The sequence below is a fragment of the Rhinatrema bivittatum genome, chromosome 3 (genome assembly GCF_901001135.1).
Source record: "Rhinatrema bivittatum chromosome 3, aRhiBiv1.1, whole genome shotgun sequence".
NCBI lineage: Eukaryota > Metazoa > Chordata > Amphibia > Gymnophiona > Rhinatrematidae > Rhinatrema > Rhinatrema bivittatum.
This window is the reverse complement of record NC_042617.1, coordinates 156,646,679-156,662,312: the sequence shown is the minus strand read 5'-3', so window position 1 is coordinate 156,662,312 and position 15,634 is coordinate 156,646,679. Positions and strand designations below refer to the sequence as shown.

The 15,634-nt window shown below is 43.2% G+C and overlaps 1 protein-coding gene across 10 annotated transcripts in view; it reads left to right on the top strand.

The window, feature by feature from the left end:
* Nucleotides 1–15,634, top strand: part of SIPA1L2 (signal induced proliferation associated 1 like 2) — a 492,084-nt gene that overhangs the window by 308,949 nt on the left and 167,501 nt on the right. For all 10 annotated transcript variants that reach the window (XM_029593863.1, XM_029593861.1, XM_029593864.1 and 7 more), the window contains one exon: nt 8,819–8,922. In XM_029593863.1, coding sequence (XP_029449723.1) covers nt 8,819–8,922 — 104 coding nt within the window. The remainder of the gene's footprint in view (nt 1–8,818; nt 8,923–15,634) is intronic.

Genomic DNA, 15,634 nt, shown 5'->3' with positions numbered 1-15,634 from the left:
CGTTTCAGAGGCCTGGCCTCCAGTTCTGGAGATAATGGGATCCATTTTCAGCCACAGTCCAGCCAGCAAAGTGAGCCATAAACCTATCCAGCTAACTTTGGCCGGCTATTCAGTGGCGCAGCCGCACCATTGAATATACCTGACTGTTTTAAAGAGAGCCGAATAAATTTATCCAGCTAACATTAGGACAGCACAACCAGAGTTAGCAGTATAAGTTATCAGGCTAACTCTGAATATCTGAGTTAACCAGATAACTTTTCTGGCTAACTTAAATGTGCCCTGAAATGCCCCCTAAGTTATCTTGCTAAATTTTCCTGGATAAGTGCCCCAAATATTCAAGTCAGCATTTAGCTGGATAACGCACTAGTTTTTTTGGGTAAATGCCTTTGAATATGTACCCCAATATTATAAGCAAGGTCTCACCAACACCCTGTACAGATGCATTATCACCACCTTTATTTCTCCTGGTTTTCTGTCTCCCTATTTATTTTAGTATTCCTCTGCTTCTGGCCACCAACTTATCATACTTTTTCTATCTTGAGATCATTAGATCTGATCACTGTCCTGGTCTGTGCACATTATTTACATTGATTCTTACCTGGCAAACACTTGACCACTCACATTTTTAGATCATTTCTCATTCTATCTAATTCATCAGAGGTATCCACTGTGTTGCAGATCTTAGTGTCATCTGCAAAAAAGGCAAATATTTCCTTTGAACACCTCTACAATAGCAATCAGAAAGATATGGCCCCAGGACCAATTTCTGAGGCACTCCATGATGCTTTCTTCTTTCCTCAGTATGAATTTGATTATCATTACCTTCTGTCTATCACTGAACCAGTTTCCAATCTAATCCACTTTCTGGGGGCCCACCACAAAGCTGCTCACTTTATTTATGAGTCTCCTATACAGACATTGTCGTAAGCTTTGCTGACATCCAAATTTCCTCTTCCTCCAGCCAGACCAGTCCAAGCCCATGGGTTTCTGCTCCCCTATCAACAGATGGAGACAGAGAACAAGTTTGCGGATGTCACCCTATCTAGGGCCCATTCTGTCCTCAATGTGCTAGTATGTTCTGTCTTCAGTAGGTGGTAGGATAGTATACCCATGCAGCTTAGAGTTTGGTCAAGGCCAGACGAAGAGCCTTAGAGGGCCTGATCCACCCACAGCTGAGCATGAGCAGAGTTGGGGACTTCCAGCAAAGGCCTGGTGTGAGAGCTGACAGATTCGTTGTTCTGCCCGCATGCCTTCCTTCTCATTTATTTATTTTATATTCTTTGACTCCTTCCCTGCCACTCTCCCCCTGCCCCTCCTGCCTACTCCTCTGAGCCTCCAGTGTTAGTAGGTAGTGTCCACAAAGTTTAAAGGAAAAATAAAGTGAAAGAGCACTGCAAGGGCTGAACAGGATTGGGCTGGTGATCTTCAATATCTGTCTGTTATTGGGGCCCAAGAGCACTAAGAACTGGGGCTCAGCAAGAACCTCTTGGGGGAGTAGGGGGAATCCAGGTGGAGGAGCTCCATGGCTGGACCCAGGGAACTTGCTGGGTGCGAGAGGCCTTGCAGTGGCTGTGGTTCCCGCTGCATGGCTGTCAGAGGCGGTGGCAGGTGCCACGTGTGTGCACAGGAAGGGGGGGGGGGGTGTTAGGCCTCAGGTCTCTGCTGTGCTGGAAGGCCCAACAGCAATAGTTTCTAAGGGCAGAGTTTTTGTCACTGAAGTGATTGGAGCCAAGGAACGTTCAGTAGTGGGCCCAGCTTAAGATGGATGTCCTGTTGATGTGCTGACTCGTTCGCTGACTCTAACGGTGGGAACAGCAGCCATTTTAGAACCACATGGCCCGAGCTGAGGCCTCCTGACTTTTTACTGGCAGGATATCTGTGACACAGGATCCTTTGGAGAACCTCCGGGTGCTTCAGTCCTTTTTCTCTTTGCGGCTGCACCACAGTTTCCCCCCCAGAATTTGTGTCTTTACTACACAGGCATTTTGTTTAAGACAAAGTGCAGAAGTTGGTCCCTCTTTGTCTCTCTTAACATCTGCAGAGTCCAGGGCTGCGGGACCAGCTAAGAAGAACCCCAGCACAAAGAGTAATGAGGCCTGGAAGAGGAAAGGTCCTGTAGATTGATCATTTCTTTTTTCAATTAAAGACAGCTGGAGGATTCTCAGGGGAGAATTTAAAGAACGGTGATGCTTCTTCCAGGAAAGATGAGGAATCATCAGTGGTTTGTTTGCTTATGAAGGAGGAGCTTCCGATGCTAATTGTTCAGGCCTTGGGGGGCCTTGAGGATAAAAAAAGAAAAAAAGGGAGAAGAAAATAAAGCTGCGGGGAATCTTTTCATGACAGGCCTGAAAAAGTCTGGGCGTTTTCTCTGCATCAGATAATCAGGATGCGACTTAAAAAATGGGAAAATCTATGGCTCTTCCAGTCAGTCACTTTCTAGTTTTACCAATTTCAGTTATTCCACGCATATTTCTGCATTTGTCCTTCTCTCTCCTGTACACATTTGCCCTTTCATTTAATGCCACTAACTCATTGTAACAAGCATACTAAATATGTGAACCAGTTCCACACCATTCTCAATAACTAATGTGAACACGATTAATGCAAACTTGATACTGAGATGTACCCTCCTCTCCAATCTCAAACATTTTGGCACATCTCATTACCTTACTACATTTAGTTTTTCCTGTAAACATTATGCATATTTCATTATGTACCTCCAAGAATCTTCTAGATTAAACCTGTAGAATCCCCCCATATGTTCTCTTTTAAGACCCTTGCATATGTTTTTACAACTTCTGTAACATAAAATATACTCTCAGATATGATCCCTACTATATCATGCATTATGCAAGTCCTCTGCTCCAAATTTGCAAATAAAGCTGTGATCATTAATAAAGCTCAAAACTTCACATTTAGAGTTAATAGATATAAAGGTCAATATTTAAAAACAACAGATAACTTATCCAGCTACAATTAGCTGAATGTGTTTTCAGGAGTATTCAGTGGGATAAACGGCCCACTACATATCCTTGAATAAAGTTATCTTGGTAAACCTATTGTCAGAGCAATGAAGGAAGCCCCAATGATGGTGGTATGAGTGTACCATGATCCCAGCCCCACAGAGGGTTTTGAGAGTGCTGGGTAGGGTGAGAGGAGTGGCCCAGAGGCAAATCTGTTTGGCTAACTGAGGGAAGAGGAGTGCAGCAATATGCCACTTTCTATAAGTACATATTTTCAAATCTTTGGGGGTGAGAGTGGATCAAGCCGGCAGGACCTACATTTAGCAAACTTAGAAGGGGGAGGAGGGGGGGTGGGTGATCCAGTCACCAGGTCCTCTTGATTGTAAATTTATTTTTGGCCTGCTTGGCACTTAACCGGTCATATTATTTTGAATATAGCCAGTTAAGGTTAAAGTTATCCTGCTGTCTGCCACATCTTGCTTTAGCTGAATAAGTTAGAACTCCAACTATCAGAGTTAGCCGATAAGTTATTTGACTAACTCAAGTTCACCCCAGAATGCCCTCGAAATGCCTCCCACTCATCTGGCTAAAATGTATTATTATAATGACTTATCCAGATAAAATTATCCAGATAAGTGCTGGAGATATTGAAAAGTCAGCATTTAGCTGGATAATACACAGTTTATCAGATTAAATATCTTTGAATATTGACCTCATGTTCTCTAAAACTTGTACATAATGGGGATAATTTTGTGACATAAGTTAGCTGGCAAATATGTGTACAAGTTCCACTCATTTTCAAAGTGGATTTATGCACATTAATCCACTGAAACATTATGCCAACAAAACTCTGTGCACACCATTACACCTGCTGTTTGGTGCACATAGCTTAGCTGAGCGAATTTATGCCAATACTTTTTAAAATAAAAGAAGTATGTGTATACGTTCCAACCCTGCCCAGACTCCATCCCAGAGTGCTTCTCACCTATGCATATAAAATGCTGTGCCTACAGTATGATTTTACATGATCATTGGTCGTGCAGTTTTCTAAAGGCCACGTGCGGTGTGTAAAGCACTTCTTTACCCCTGCAGTCTCTTTAAAAATTACCATCTTTGTTTATTATTCCACATTTGCTGTACCTCCCAGGAATTCTCTGGAAATGTTTCCACTTTGCAGATAGATCAGCTGGGTTGTTCTCATTTTTTTCCCCCCCAGTTAGTCACATAGACAATAGTTCCTAGATTCACCAGCAATCGCAAATTCACAGATCATATCACCATCCTATATCTGTTCCGTTCACTGCTCCCACATCATGTAGAATTCACTGTGCCTCTCTGAAATTCTCCTGTTGCCTTCTTTTCCCTTGAATGTAAAATACTGAACATCCATAACAGCAGATCCCCATTAAGATTGTCATGTCTAGGTCAGTGCACATGTTCTTCCCATTGACAGTCTCCATTAATTGGTATGTTTGCATTTCTTCATCAACATGTTTTTTGTTATAGTCACAGGTTGTTGGCAAAACTCGCCAGTTCACTTTTAACATTAAATGAAGTTCTGCTGCATACAGTATCTGCAAGATTTCTATCTAGATCCGGATCACTATGATGCCGTCTCCATGTGTCCAATAGGATTCACAAGATATCTCTGGAAGAAATTTCAAATCAATAGATGTATTTTATTTTGATTTATATTCTGCCTTATAGATACTTCAAAACTGACCTTGTTCAGGTACTGTAGGTATTTTTGTCCCCAGAGGGCTCACAATCTGAGTTTGTGACTTGCCCAAGGTCACAAGGAGCTGCAGTGGGATTTGAACCCTGGCTTTCCTGGTTCACAGCTCACTGCTGTAACCCAAGGCTCTTCCTCCAGGAGTCCATTTTACTGTTACAGCATGTTCTTACACACAGTTTTCACAGTCCCTGATAAAAAAAATAAAATATATATATATATATATATTCCTGCAGGCCTGAAACCATCAAAATGTACAAGTTCACATAAACTTATTCACATAGTTAATTCCTTCAATGTCTATCAGGTACTCAGATTTTCAACAGTTTGTCTATTTGTAATCAAAACCATATATAGACACTTGTTTGCGATTTTAATAACTTTGCAAATTAAAAAAAAAAATCATCACGTTGTCTCTCAGCCAGCATTACAGTATGTGAAACTCACGCTCTCATGCTCACTTTCTCGGTATGTCGTCTCCTTGTGCGCCTATGTATCACCAGGCCTTCGTTTTGTTTTCTGAAAGAGGCTCGATATCATTTGTAGGTCTTCAGGACCCTCAAATGGCTTTGGTCTTATTGGGGCAATTTTCACACGTACCCACGGAGCTGCAAAGTGCAACCAGTGCTTTTTTGCACCACAGTTTTTGCACCATTTAAAAAAAAAAAGAAAAGAAAGTGTGTGCATATTTTGACTTTGAAATGTGCCCACAGTGATTTGCACCAGCTTTCTCTGTAGATAATTTTACTGACTGAAACTATGCACATAGTTTCAAAAATATGAAACAGTGTGTGTACTTTTCTCCCTTCCCCCCCCCCCCTCCCCAAGCTGACCCTACCCCGGGAATACCGCCACTGCAGTGCAGGTTAAAGTATATTTGTTGTGGAAGTATATTCATACTTGCAGACAGGGTAAGCCATTTTCATGGTTAAAACGTTTTTTACTGGCAAAAATCCCCCAAGCTAATTGCTTTCATTATTCATTGTGACTTTTTCCTCTCACCGGGTAGAACAAGCTGAGCCTTGCCTTCATATTTCTTAGTTGATCTCACGTTGCCAGAAACAACATCTTGTTCTGTGTTGTGACTTTATTAACATCTGTGGCAATCATGTTTTCCTTCTTTCCCAAAGTATCCGTACCTTGCCTTTTTTCAGGATTGCTAGAAGTTGCGGGTATCCCACAATATGACCCTTCATTGTTCTTGTGTATTTTTATGTTGCTGGGGTTACAGGAAGGCCCTCTGTCGGCTGTTTCAGTCTTAAAATCCTGCATAAACTCAGTTTCCAGTAGCATTAGCCAAAATGTCTCCATAAATTGTACAGGTTCATCGCCTTCCAACTCCAAGATTTTTAAATAGTTTCTCTGACTCTCATTATTTGCATCTTCAAAATTCCTTTTCATACCAGCAATGACTTTGACCTGTAGTAGTGACACAGGATCTTCCAACAAGAAAGTCCTTTCCTTCAGTTTTTCTGCTTTTGTTTGAAATAGAGAATTGTGTTGGAAGGGAGGTCATCTTCATTCTTATTTCTTTAGTTGTACTATTGATTCTCTGCCAGTGCTTCCTTTGAGAAATGCAGCTCCTTCATGGTGTGGAGGGGAGGTTTCAGTTTATTGGAGACCAGGAACTGCAGACCAGTTATTCCGACCTCTGTGGTGAGCAAACTAATGCAATTGCTGCTACAACAGAGCATAGTGCAATGTTTGGAATCCAGTAGATTGCAAGATCTGAGGCAGCAATTTCTGATCAATTTCTTTAATTGGGTGACCAGAGAGTTAGATCAAGGGAGAGCGCTAGATGTAGAGTACTTGGATTTCAGCAAGGCCTTTGACACAGTTCCATACAGAAGACTTATAAATAAATTGAGCGCCCTTAGTATGGAACCTAGAATGACTGGGTTAGAAACTGGCTGAATGGGATGCGACAAACGGTAGTGGGAAATAGAGTTTTCTCTGAGGAGAGGGATATTACTATCGTAGTAGTGTGCCTCAGGGATTAGTCCTGGGATCAGTTCTCAAAATTTTTGTGAGTGACATAATGGAAGGATTGTCGGGAAAGGTTTGACTTCTTGCTGATGATACCAAAATCTGTAACAATGTGGACAACCAGGAAGGTGTAGAAAACATGACGAGGGATGTAGTGAACCTCGAAGAATGGTCTAAGTTCTGGAAGCTAAGATATAATGCTAAAAATGCAGAGTGATGCATTTAGGGAGCAAAATCCCAAGGGAAAGGTACAGTATTGGTGGTGAAATTTTTCTAAATACAAAGAAAAGCAGGATCTGGGGGTAATTGTATCTGATGATCTTAAGGTGACCAAACAGGTGGATAAAGTCACAGTAAAAGCCAGAAAGCCGTTTGGCTGCCTAGGGAAGAGGCATGGTCAGCAGAAAAAGGGAGGTGATATTGTCCCTCTATAGTCCCTGGTGAGACCTCACTTGGAATACTATGTTTCAATTCTGCAGACCACACCTTCAAACGGAAATAAACAGGATGGAACCTGTCTAGTGGGTGGCTACTAAAATGCTCAGTGGTCTTTGTTCTAAAGCATATGTATACACCCTGGAGGAAAGGGGAGATATGATAGGGACATTCAAACATCTTAAAGGTTTCCATGCACAGACGATGAATCTCTTTCAACAGAAAGGAGGTTCTAGAATGAAGGGTCATTAGATGAGCTTGAAAGGGGGTAGAATCAGAAGTAATCTTAGGAAATATTTCTTTACAGAGAGGGTAGTGAATGCATGGAACAGCCTCCCAGTGGAGGTGGTGGAGACAAAAACAGTATCTGAATTCAAGAAAGCATGGGATAAATACGGAGGATCTCTAAGGATGTGATGAGAACTATAATGCTAAATTAATTGAATTGATGGGCAGACTGGATGGGCCATACGGTCTATTTCTATATTCAAAGCATCATCAGCATCATCTATGTAAAACTGTAATCCACATTGAAAAGGATCCATGGAGTTTGCAGAATATTCATTAAAATAAATAAGTAAATAAAAATGATTTGGCAGCCTTCATTTTCTGTGGCGATGGTCCTGTAGACAGATGTGTGATGCCATGAAAGCTGCTTCTGTTTTATCCAGTTTACTGCTGGCCATGACCATTATCTTTTAGGATAAGTATTTGAACGAAACAGCAATTTTACTTCCAGGGTTTCCAGATTTTTGGCTTGTTCTTCAGAGCTCATCTCTCACACATCTATCCAGCTGCACCTGCCAGTGCGACCCACATGATGAATGACACAAATCCCCAATGTGGCTAATAAACTTGTGTCCATAGTTACCAGCCAATAATTTGTCCAGAAATCTCTTTACTACATATGTTCCAAAGTAGTATCAGGGCATTAAAAGCACATGTTGTTATGCTGTATTGGTGATAAATGCCTAGGCCTGGACAAATCTGGTCCATAGCAAGGTGCCACCTCCAAAATGTAGGCACTAGCATGAATACCAATACTTGTAGGGCACACTGATTAAACTCCACTGTTCTCATTGCAAACATGAATTCTGATTAAACTTGAGCGAACTGCCGCTGCATCCTTATTAATGTGAGTTGGCTCTGAAAGTTCTCAAATCACCAGCCAGGCAGGAACGTAGCTGGTTATTTCGGTGACTTTCAAACTTCACCACAACATCACCCTCCCTCTCTCCTCCCTCCCTCACTATGCCAGTGGAGAGCAGAAGAGATGGAAACATCTGCGTGGAGGCCAGGAAGAGTGGTAGGTGCAAAGGAGACAGCCATCTGAGCAAATCCGGCATCAGGAGGGACCAAATATAATTTCCATGATCCTTTCTGGGCACTTTAGTGACCTGGTGCCCAGGATTCATCCAGCCACGTACATAACAATTTTGTATCTTTCTCCTTGGCACTAATATCTTTAATTTTTTTTTTTTTTTTTTAAACTGAGATCAAGTAAAGGTTTCAGTAAATTAAATTTTGCTTGTGGTATGTCCACAGGTTCCAAAATGAAATGTTATCTGTAAAGAAAAACACAGAGCTTTAATTTTCAGTAGCTTTTTGAATGCTGCCCTGTAGGAGTGGTAGGCAAACAGCTTGAATTTCCTGTTTTACGGTCCTGCTTTTCTTATTTTAAATGTCTGCTGTGTGTTTTCAGCTGATTCAACCGGAACGCATTCCCTGTACACCACCTATAAAGATTACGAACTAATGTTCCATGTGTCAACTCTGCTTCCCTACATGCCCAATAACAGACAGCAGGTAGGTTTTTCTGGCTATCATAAAAGACAACAAACATGTATTTAAAAGGTTGCCGTTTTTCCTTTTTTTTTCATCTGAGTGCTTTTATGTTGTTCTGTAGTATAAAAACTGTAGAATAATTAGAGATCTGACAAAAAAAAAACATGACTGCAATACTAATTCAGACCCAGTATATTTATTCTAAATCATTAAAAATGTAAGGAGCATGTCATAGTTCACTGTCGTTGCTAGCTAGTGTTGCAAGGATGTTTGCAGACAAATATCTCCATGATGCTATAGCTTGAAGCAGAGTGGTAAGACAATCCTCCATACCAGCAGCACTTGTCACTACCCCACAAGCACCGATGCCATCCCGGTTGGCTCATCTTATAAGGTGACTCTTGTGGCCACAAAGTGGCCCAGCATACACAGGGGCCCCTTCTCTCTGCATGAGCCTAGAAGAGGAGGCATTAGGTGGCATCATTGGCCTGCACAATCAGGCAGAATGCGTCAAATAATAATCTTGGTGGCCCTGCTTTTTCCCTGTAGACAGGACAGAGGTGTTTACTCCTGGGGGAATTCTGCGTAAAATATTTTAAAATTCTGCGCACAAAAACTTAAAATTCTGCCAAATTCTGCAAACTTTATATTGGTCAAAATAACACAATTTACATGACAATCTTTAAGTAATTACATTTTAAGTTAATACAGAAAAAAGTTATTACTTAGAGATGCAGAATTTTAAATATTTTTTAGCAGAATTTCCTTAGAAAATCACTGTAAGAGTGTCCCACTCGCTCTCCCTACTCCCCTGGCCACTTTGCCCTCTCAGGCAAACTTCTCCACCTGCCAGTCTCTCACCTCCATCTCCACTCTATCACCAGTCCCAGAGTTTGACCCCGTTTTCAGTACTGCTCTTCACACATGCTCCCTCTCTCTAACATTCACACACCCTCATACAGGCTCCCTCACTCTCGCACACACACATCCCCTCATACAGGGTCCCTCTCTCTTGCATACACACCCACACAAGCTCCCTTTCTCTCTATACATACATCCTTACACAGGCTACCCATGTCTCTCTGTCATGCACCCCTTTGCACAGGCTCTGTCTCACACATACACAATCCCTTCACACAGGCTAGCACCCTCACATACACACGATCCCTTTTTCATACACACGAGCTCCCAATCTCTCACACATACACACCTCTTCACAATCTCCTCATTATAGGCTCCCTCTCTCTGAAACCCACACTCAAGCATCCCCCCTGCTCTCTCACCCCCCTACTCTCTCTCTCTCTCACACACCCCTCCCCTCCTCTTTCTCGTCCTCCCTTTCCCCCTCTCACACGCCTCTCTCATCCCCCTCCTCACACACACCCACACACACCTCTCTACACACATTCACTCTCACCGGGGCTTTCATCTTTGCTTACAACAATAAAAACAAATGTATCCAATATGGAAAAAAGTAAAACACATAACAGATAAAACTCTCAATACAAATAGTCTCTGGTTATTTCAAAAAACATCCAATCAGTTGGCTGAACTAAAAATCACAGCATGAACCCAGAAACGTGAGCCAAAATGGTATTGGACAAAGAAGGAAATTTAAGGAAAAAACTGGAATGCAAACCAGTCACTCGCTGCTGTAGCGAGACGGACGCTTTCCTCCTAATCTGGGCAGACCTCATCAGAAGAGGGAAAAACTTAGGGTGGCTGACAACAGAAGGAAAGCTCCCCTATAGTCAGAGACTAATTCTGAGCACCGAGTTCTTATCAGACTCCAAACTGAAGGTAACAAGTAGGGTGGGTCACGTGCGGTCTCATCTTGAGTTCATTCCAGGACTTCTGACACATCCTGGTGCTCTACAGATGTTATGGCTTCCAAACCGCCCTCTGGGTTAATATCTCATCTACCAGATGGCACTGAGCACGTTTTGGATGTCCCAGGCATATGTTCTCCTGAAATTTTTATCATCGCCCTCGAGCATTTCTTGAGGACTTCCTGAGGATCTAACAGCCTGGTGTCTGTAAAAGTGATGAAGCAGGTTTCTTACCCTTGATGGGTTCTCCAGATTTTCTGTTCTGTTATACAGTGCCAGTTTGTCTCTAATTAAGGCCGCATGGCAGGCATGCAGACTGGATATCTGACTTTGGATGTTATTCATGTTCCTTTCCAAGTCCCCCAGCTTTTGATGCTGATCTGTGAACTTGGCAGCTGTGTCATCAGCACATTTGCATAATTACATAATTGACTCAGATACATTATATTCCCATTTGTGTTACCGTAGTCCAGGCATCCTCCAAAGTGATGATGTTCCCAGGAGCAGGCATACAACAAGAAGGGTCTGGCAACCAACTTCAGCAGAATCAGAACCACTGCCGGCATTGACATAATAGAAGGAGAAAGGGGGTGACTTCTTTCATTTTCCTCCTCCCCCCCTGATTTTTTTTTTTTAAATGAAAATTGCCTCTACAAAAAATGTACACCTGTCCCTTTCACTGACTGTGCCCCAAGTGTCCTTTGCTGTTTAACTAGCACCTCATAAATACCTGTGCACCTTTTACCACCTCACACAATGGGACAGAATCTGCTTAGCGTCAAAAAGGAGTTTGCCTTGTTACCAAGGTAACTAATATAGCATAATAGTTGTGCATCTCTGTCTTGTAATTTTGAAGCACTATAGATATAAAACCAGATTTCGCTCCAGCATAGGAGATTAAATTGGATACATTAGATGGCTTTTAAGCTGGAACAGTAATATTGCATAGGATTATGAGCTGGTGTAACTGCTGTATCTGTTTCTGGGTATTGCTCTGCAATTTCGGCTTCAAAGATCGAAGGCAGTGATCGTCTGTGGACATGAAATTGAGCTCTGCAACGATGCTCTAACGTTACTGTTCAGCAGTACACTTTCTGCCCTATTCAGCAATTGCTTTTCAAATAATGGGACAAAACTCTTGCTGAGAAGTATGAGTTTTCTTGCATTCTTTTCTTTTTTTTTTCTCTGACAACATTCACTAGGGCCCGGTTTCGGACAGATGGTTTCTGTGACCGCTTTTTCCAAATCAAGCCAGCCGTGGGGGTAGCCAGCAGTGCCTGAATATTGCAATCTAAATCATGGCATTAGCAAATGGGGGTCCTAAAGTTATTTCTGGCAAACCGTTCTCATCTTCCACGTGGAATAAATGTAAATGCCCAGAAATAGGGTCGCTCACACAGGCCGGCTGTTCTTAAGTGAAGAAGAATTTCTTTCTGAACCAATTTCTGTTAGAAAGTCCTTATTGACCAAAAACTGTGCTGATGAAGGAGCATTTTGGGAGTCCCTTTCTCAGGGTTGTGGGGGAATTCTTTTGTTTGGACTTGGATCCGGGTCTTGCACTCGGTTGGGAGTGCACCTATTAACCTTGACCTCATTGCTTGGCAACTGGATTTCCATGAATAGGGTTACCTCAGATCAGCAGGGATGAACGACAAACCAGTTCTGTTTCGTTAACTTTTTTTTCCCTATTCTAAATTTGAGAACAGAGTTGGAGAAACCCCATAATGCCCCAGAAAGCTTAAAAGAAACCTCTTCTACAGCAGAATCACATGCCTGCTGTGTTATAACTGTGACATAAATTTTCTTCAAACCTGAGCCGTTGTTGGTCTACTAAAAAGAAGTAATATATTCATGTCAGATAGACATGTTTGCATATATAGTGGCTTGCAAAAGTATTCGATCCCCTAAAAAAGTCAGCAGATTTGTGTGGATTACAAGTGACACATAGATTGTTCCAGTTAGTATGTCTATTGCATTTGAAATGAAACTCCATGGGGAACGACTCGGAATCAACATCAGGAAATATTTCTTCACGGAGAGGGGGGGTGGATGCCTGGAATGCCCTTGAGGATGAGAACAATAAACTCCAAAGGGCATGGGATGAACACTGTGGATCCCTAAAAATTAAAGGTTGGAAAATGAGAAAAAGGAGTGCATAGGGGGGGGGGGGGGAACCTGCACGGAGCGGCAGTTAATATCCACAATAGAAGGCACGGGGGTTACTGCCTTTAACCAGTTAGCCCTGATGCATTTGAAACAACTGCAACATTGCTTTCTGCTTAGTCGGTGGGGACAAAAAGGGGAATTGGATTCAGATGACAGCCAATGCTGGGCCCTGACTTTTACAGTCTGGGTACTTTTATGCGGACACTGGGGGAAAATCACAGGACTGCTTCTACGGCCAAGTCCAAGAGCAAAGCTCGATCAAACAGCATTATCTGAATTATCATAAAGGCTGCTTACCCCGTAAAAATGTTTGGGTTTGATAGTTGGTATGAGTTTGATAGTTGCTTGATTTTGATTGCAAATATTACTATGTTTAATATAAGGCATGAGCATAACCTGCATGGAGTGGCAGTTACTACCCTTAACAGAAACATGGGGGTAGACTGCACAGAGCGGCAGTTACTATCCTTAATCGTAACATGAGGGTAGCCTTAGCCCTGGGGGAATTCTGCACTACTGAGGAGTGCAGAATTTGTGCAGAATTCCCCCCGTGCAGAATTGCCATTTTCTGCACAGAATTGCCAAATTCTGTGCAGAAAATAGCAGAGGAGACCCCGGCATGCTGCAAATGGAGCGCGTCCTGTGTGTGCTGTGGGATGTGCTCCGTTCGCGAAGAAGATGAAGGCCCAGGCACGCTGTTAGCAGCAAAAATGGAAGGCCCCCATGTGCTGCGAACGGAGTGTGCTCCGCTCGCGGCGAAGATGGAAGACCCCAGTGTGCCGCGAATGGCACGCCCGGGCCTTCATCTCCATTCACGGCATGCCGATGAAAGAGAATGTGTGTGTGTGTGTGTGAGAGAGAGGACGGGGTGTGGGGGAGGGGAGGGTGAGAGAGCATGGGAGGTAAGAGGGGGGTGGGGGTTCAGAGAGAGGGAGCCTATATGAGGAGATTTTGAAGGAGTGTGTATGTGTGTGAGAGATTGGGAGCTCATGTGTATGACAAAGGGATTGTGTGTGTGTGAGAGTGCTAGCCTGTATGATGGGATTATGTATGTGTGAGACAGAGCCTGTGTGAAGGGGTGCGTGAGACAGAGACATAGGTAGCCTGTTTGAGGATGTATGTGTGAGAGAGAAAGGGAGCATGTAAGAGTGTGCATGCAAGAGAGAGGGCCCTGTATGATGAGGGGATGTGTGTGTGTGTGCGAGAGAGTGAGGGAGCCTGTATGAGAGGGGTGTGTATGTGTACTAGAGAGAGTGAGCATGAATGTGAGAGAGGGAGGGACAGAGGGAGCCTGAGTGAAGGGCAGTACTGAGAACGGGGTCAAACTCTGGGACTGGCAATAGAGTGGAAGGGGTTGAGCCTAGAGATGGAGGGAAGAGATACTGGCAGGTGGAGGAGTTGGCCAGGGGAGTAGGAACAGCGAGTGGAAAGGTCACTGTTACATGAATTTCTAGGGAAATTCTGCTCAAAATATTTAAAATTCTGTATCTTTAAGTAATAACTTTTTTCTGTATTAATTTAAAATGTAATTACTTAAAGATTGTCATGTAAATTGCGTTATTTTGACCAATATAAAATTTGCAGAATTTTGTGCGCAGAATTCCCCCAGGAGTATAACCTGCATGGAGCAGCAATTACTACACTTAACAGTAACATGGGGATAGCCTGCATGGAGCGGCAATTACTACCCTTAACAGTAACATGGGGGAAACCTTCATGGAGTAACAGTTGCTGCCCTTAATAGAAACATGGGTGTATCCTGCACGGAGAGGCAGTTACTCCCTTAGTAACATGGAGCAGTAGTTACTATCCTTAACAAAAACATGGATGTAACCTGCTACGGAGCGGCAGTTACTATCATATGAAACTTACTGGGCAGATTGGATGGATCATTTGTTTTTGTTCTGCCATTATTACTATCAGGCCAATTCAGAAAAACGCATGGGAGAGCCGGCGAGCGCCCAGGCCACTCTCCTGAGAGCATGATTCAGAAAAACAAAAAATGAAAATGAGGAGGCTGTCAGCGAGTTTGACAGCTGATGCTCAATTTTACCGGTGTCTGTTCTCGAACCCGCCTACAGCCACGGGTTTGGAAAACAGACGCCGGAATAATTGAGCGTCCGTCTTCCAACCCGCAGGCCGCGGGCCGATTTTTAATTTGTTATTTAATTTTTTTAAATTTTTGGGGCCTCCGACTTAATATCGCTATGATATTAAGTCGGAGGTTGTACAGAAAAGCAGTTTTTTCTGCTTTTCTATACACTTCCCCGGTGCTGGCCGAAATTAACGCCTGCCTGCGGCTTGGCTGCCTGCAGCTTGGCTGCACATTTTACTTTCTGAATCACACGGGAATAACTAATAGGACCATCAACATGCATTTGCATGCTGCGGGCGCTGTTAGTTTCGGGGGGGGTTGGCTGGCGCCATCTTAGAAAATGGTGCGGCCATCCATTGCTCCTTCCATGTGACAGGGGCCGACCAATGGCACCGATAGCCCCTGTCACATGCTAAGGGCAAAGGGCTACCGGCGCCATTTTGTTTACTGGCAGCCGACAGCCCGAGTGCAGGAGATCACTCCCGGGACCCCCACTGGACCACCAGGGACTTTAGGCAAGTTTTGGGGGGGTCAGGAGGGGTGGGGGGTTGTAGTTAGCTAAATTTGAAGGGTTGGGTGGGTTTTTGTTTTTCGGCAAAAATTGCCGAGAAAAAATAAATTACCCATTGGAAAACAAAGTTTT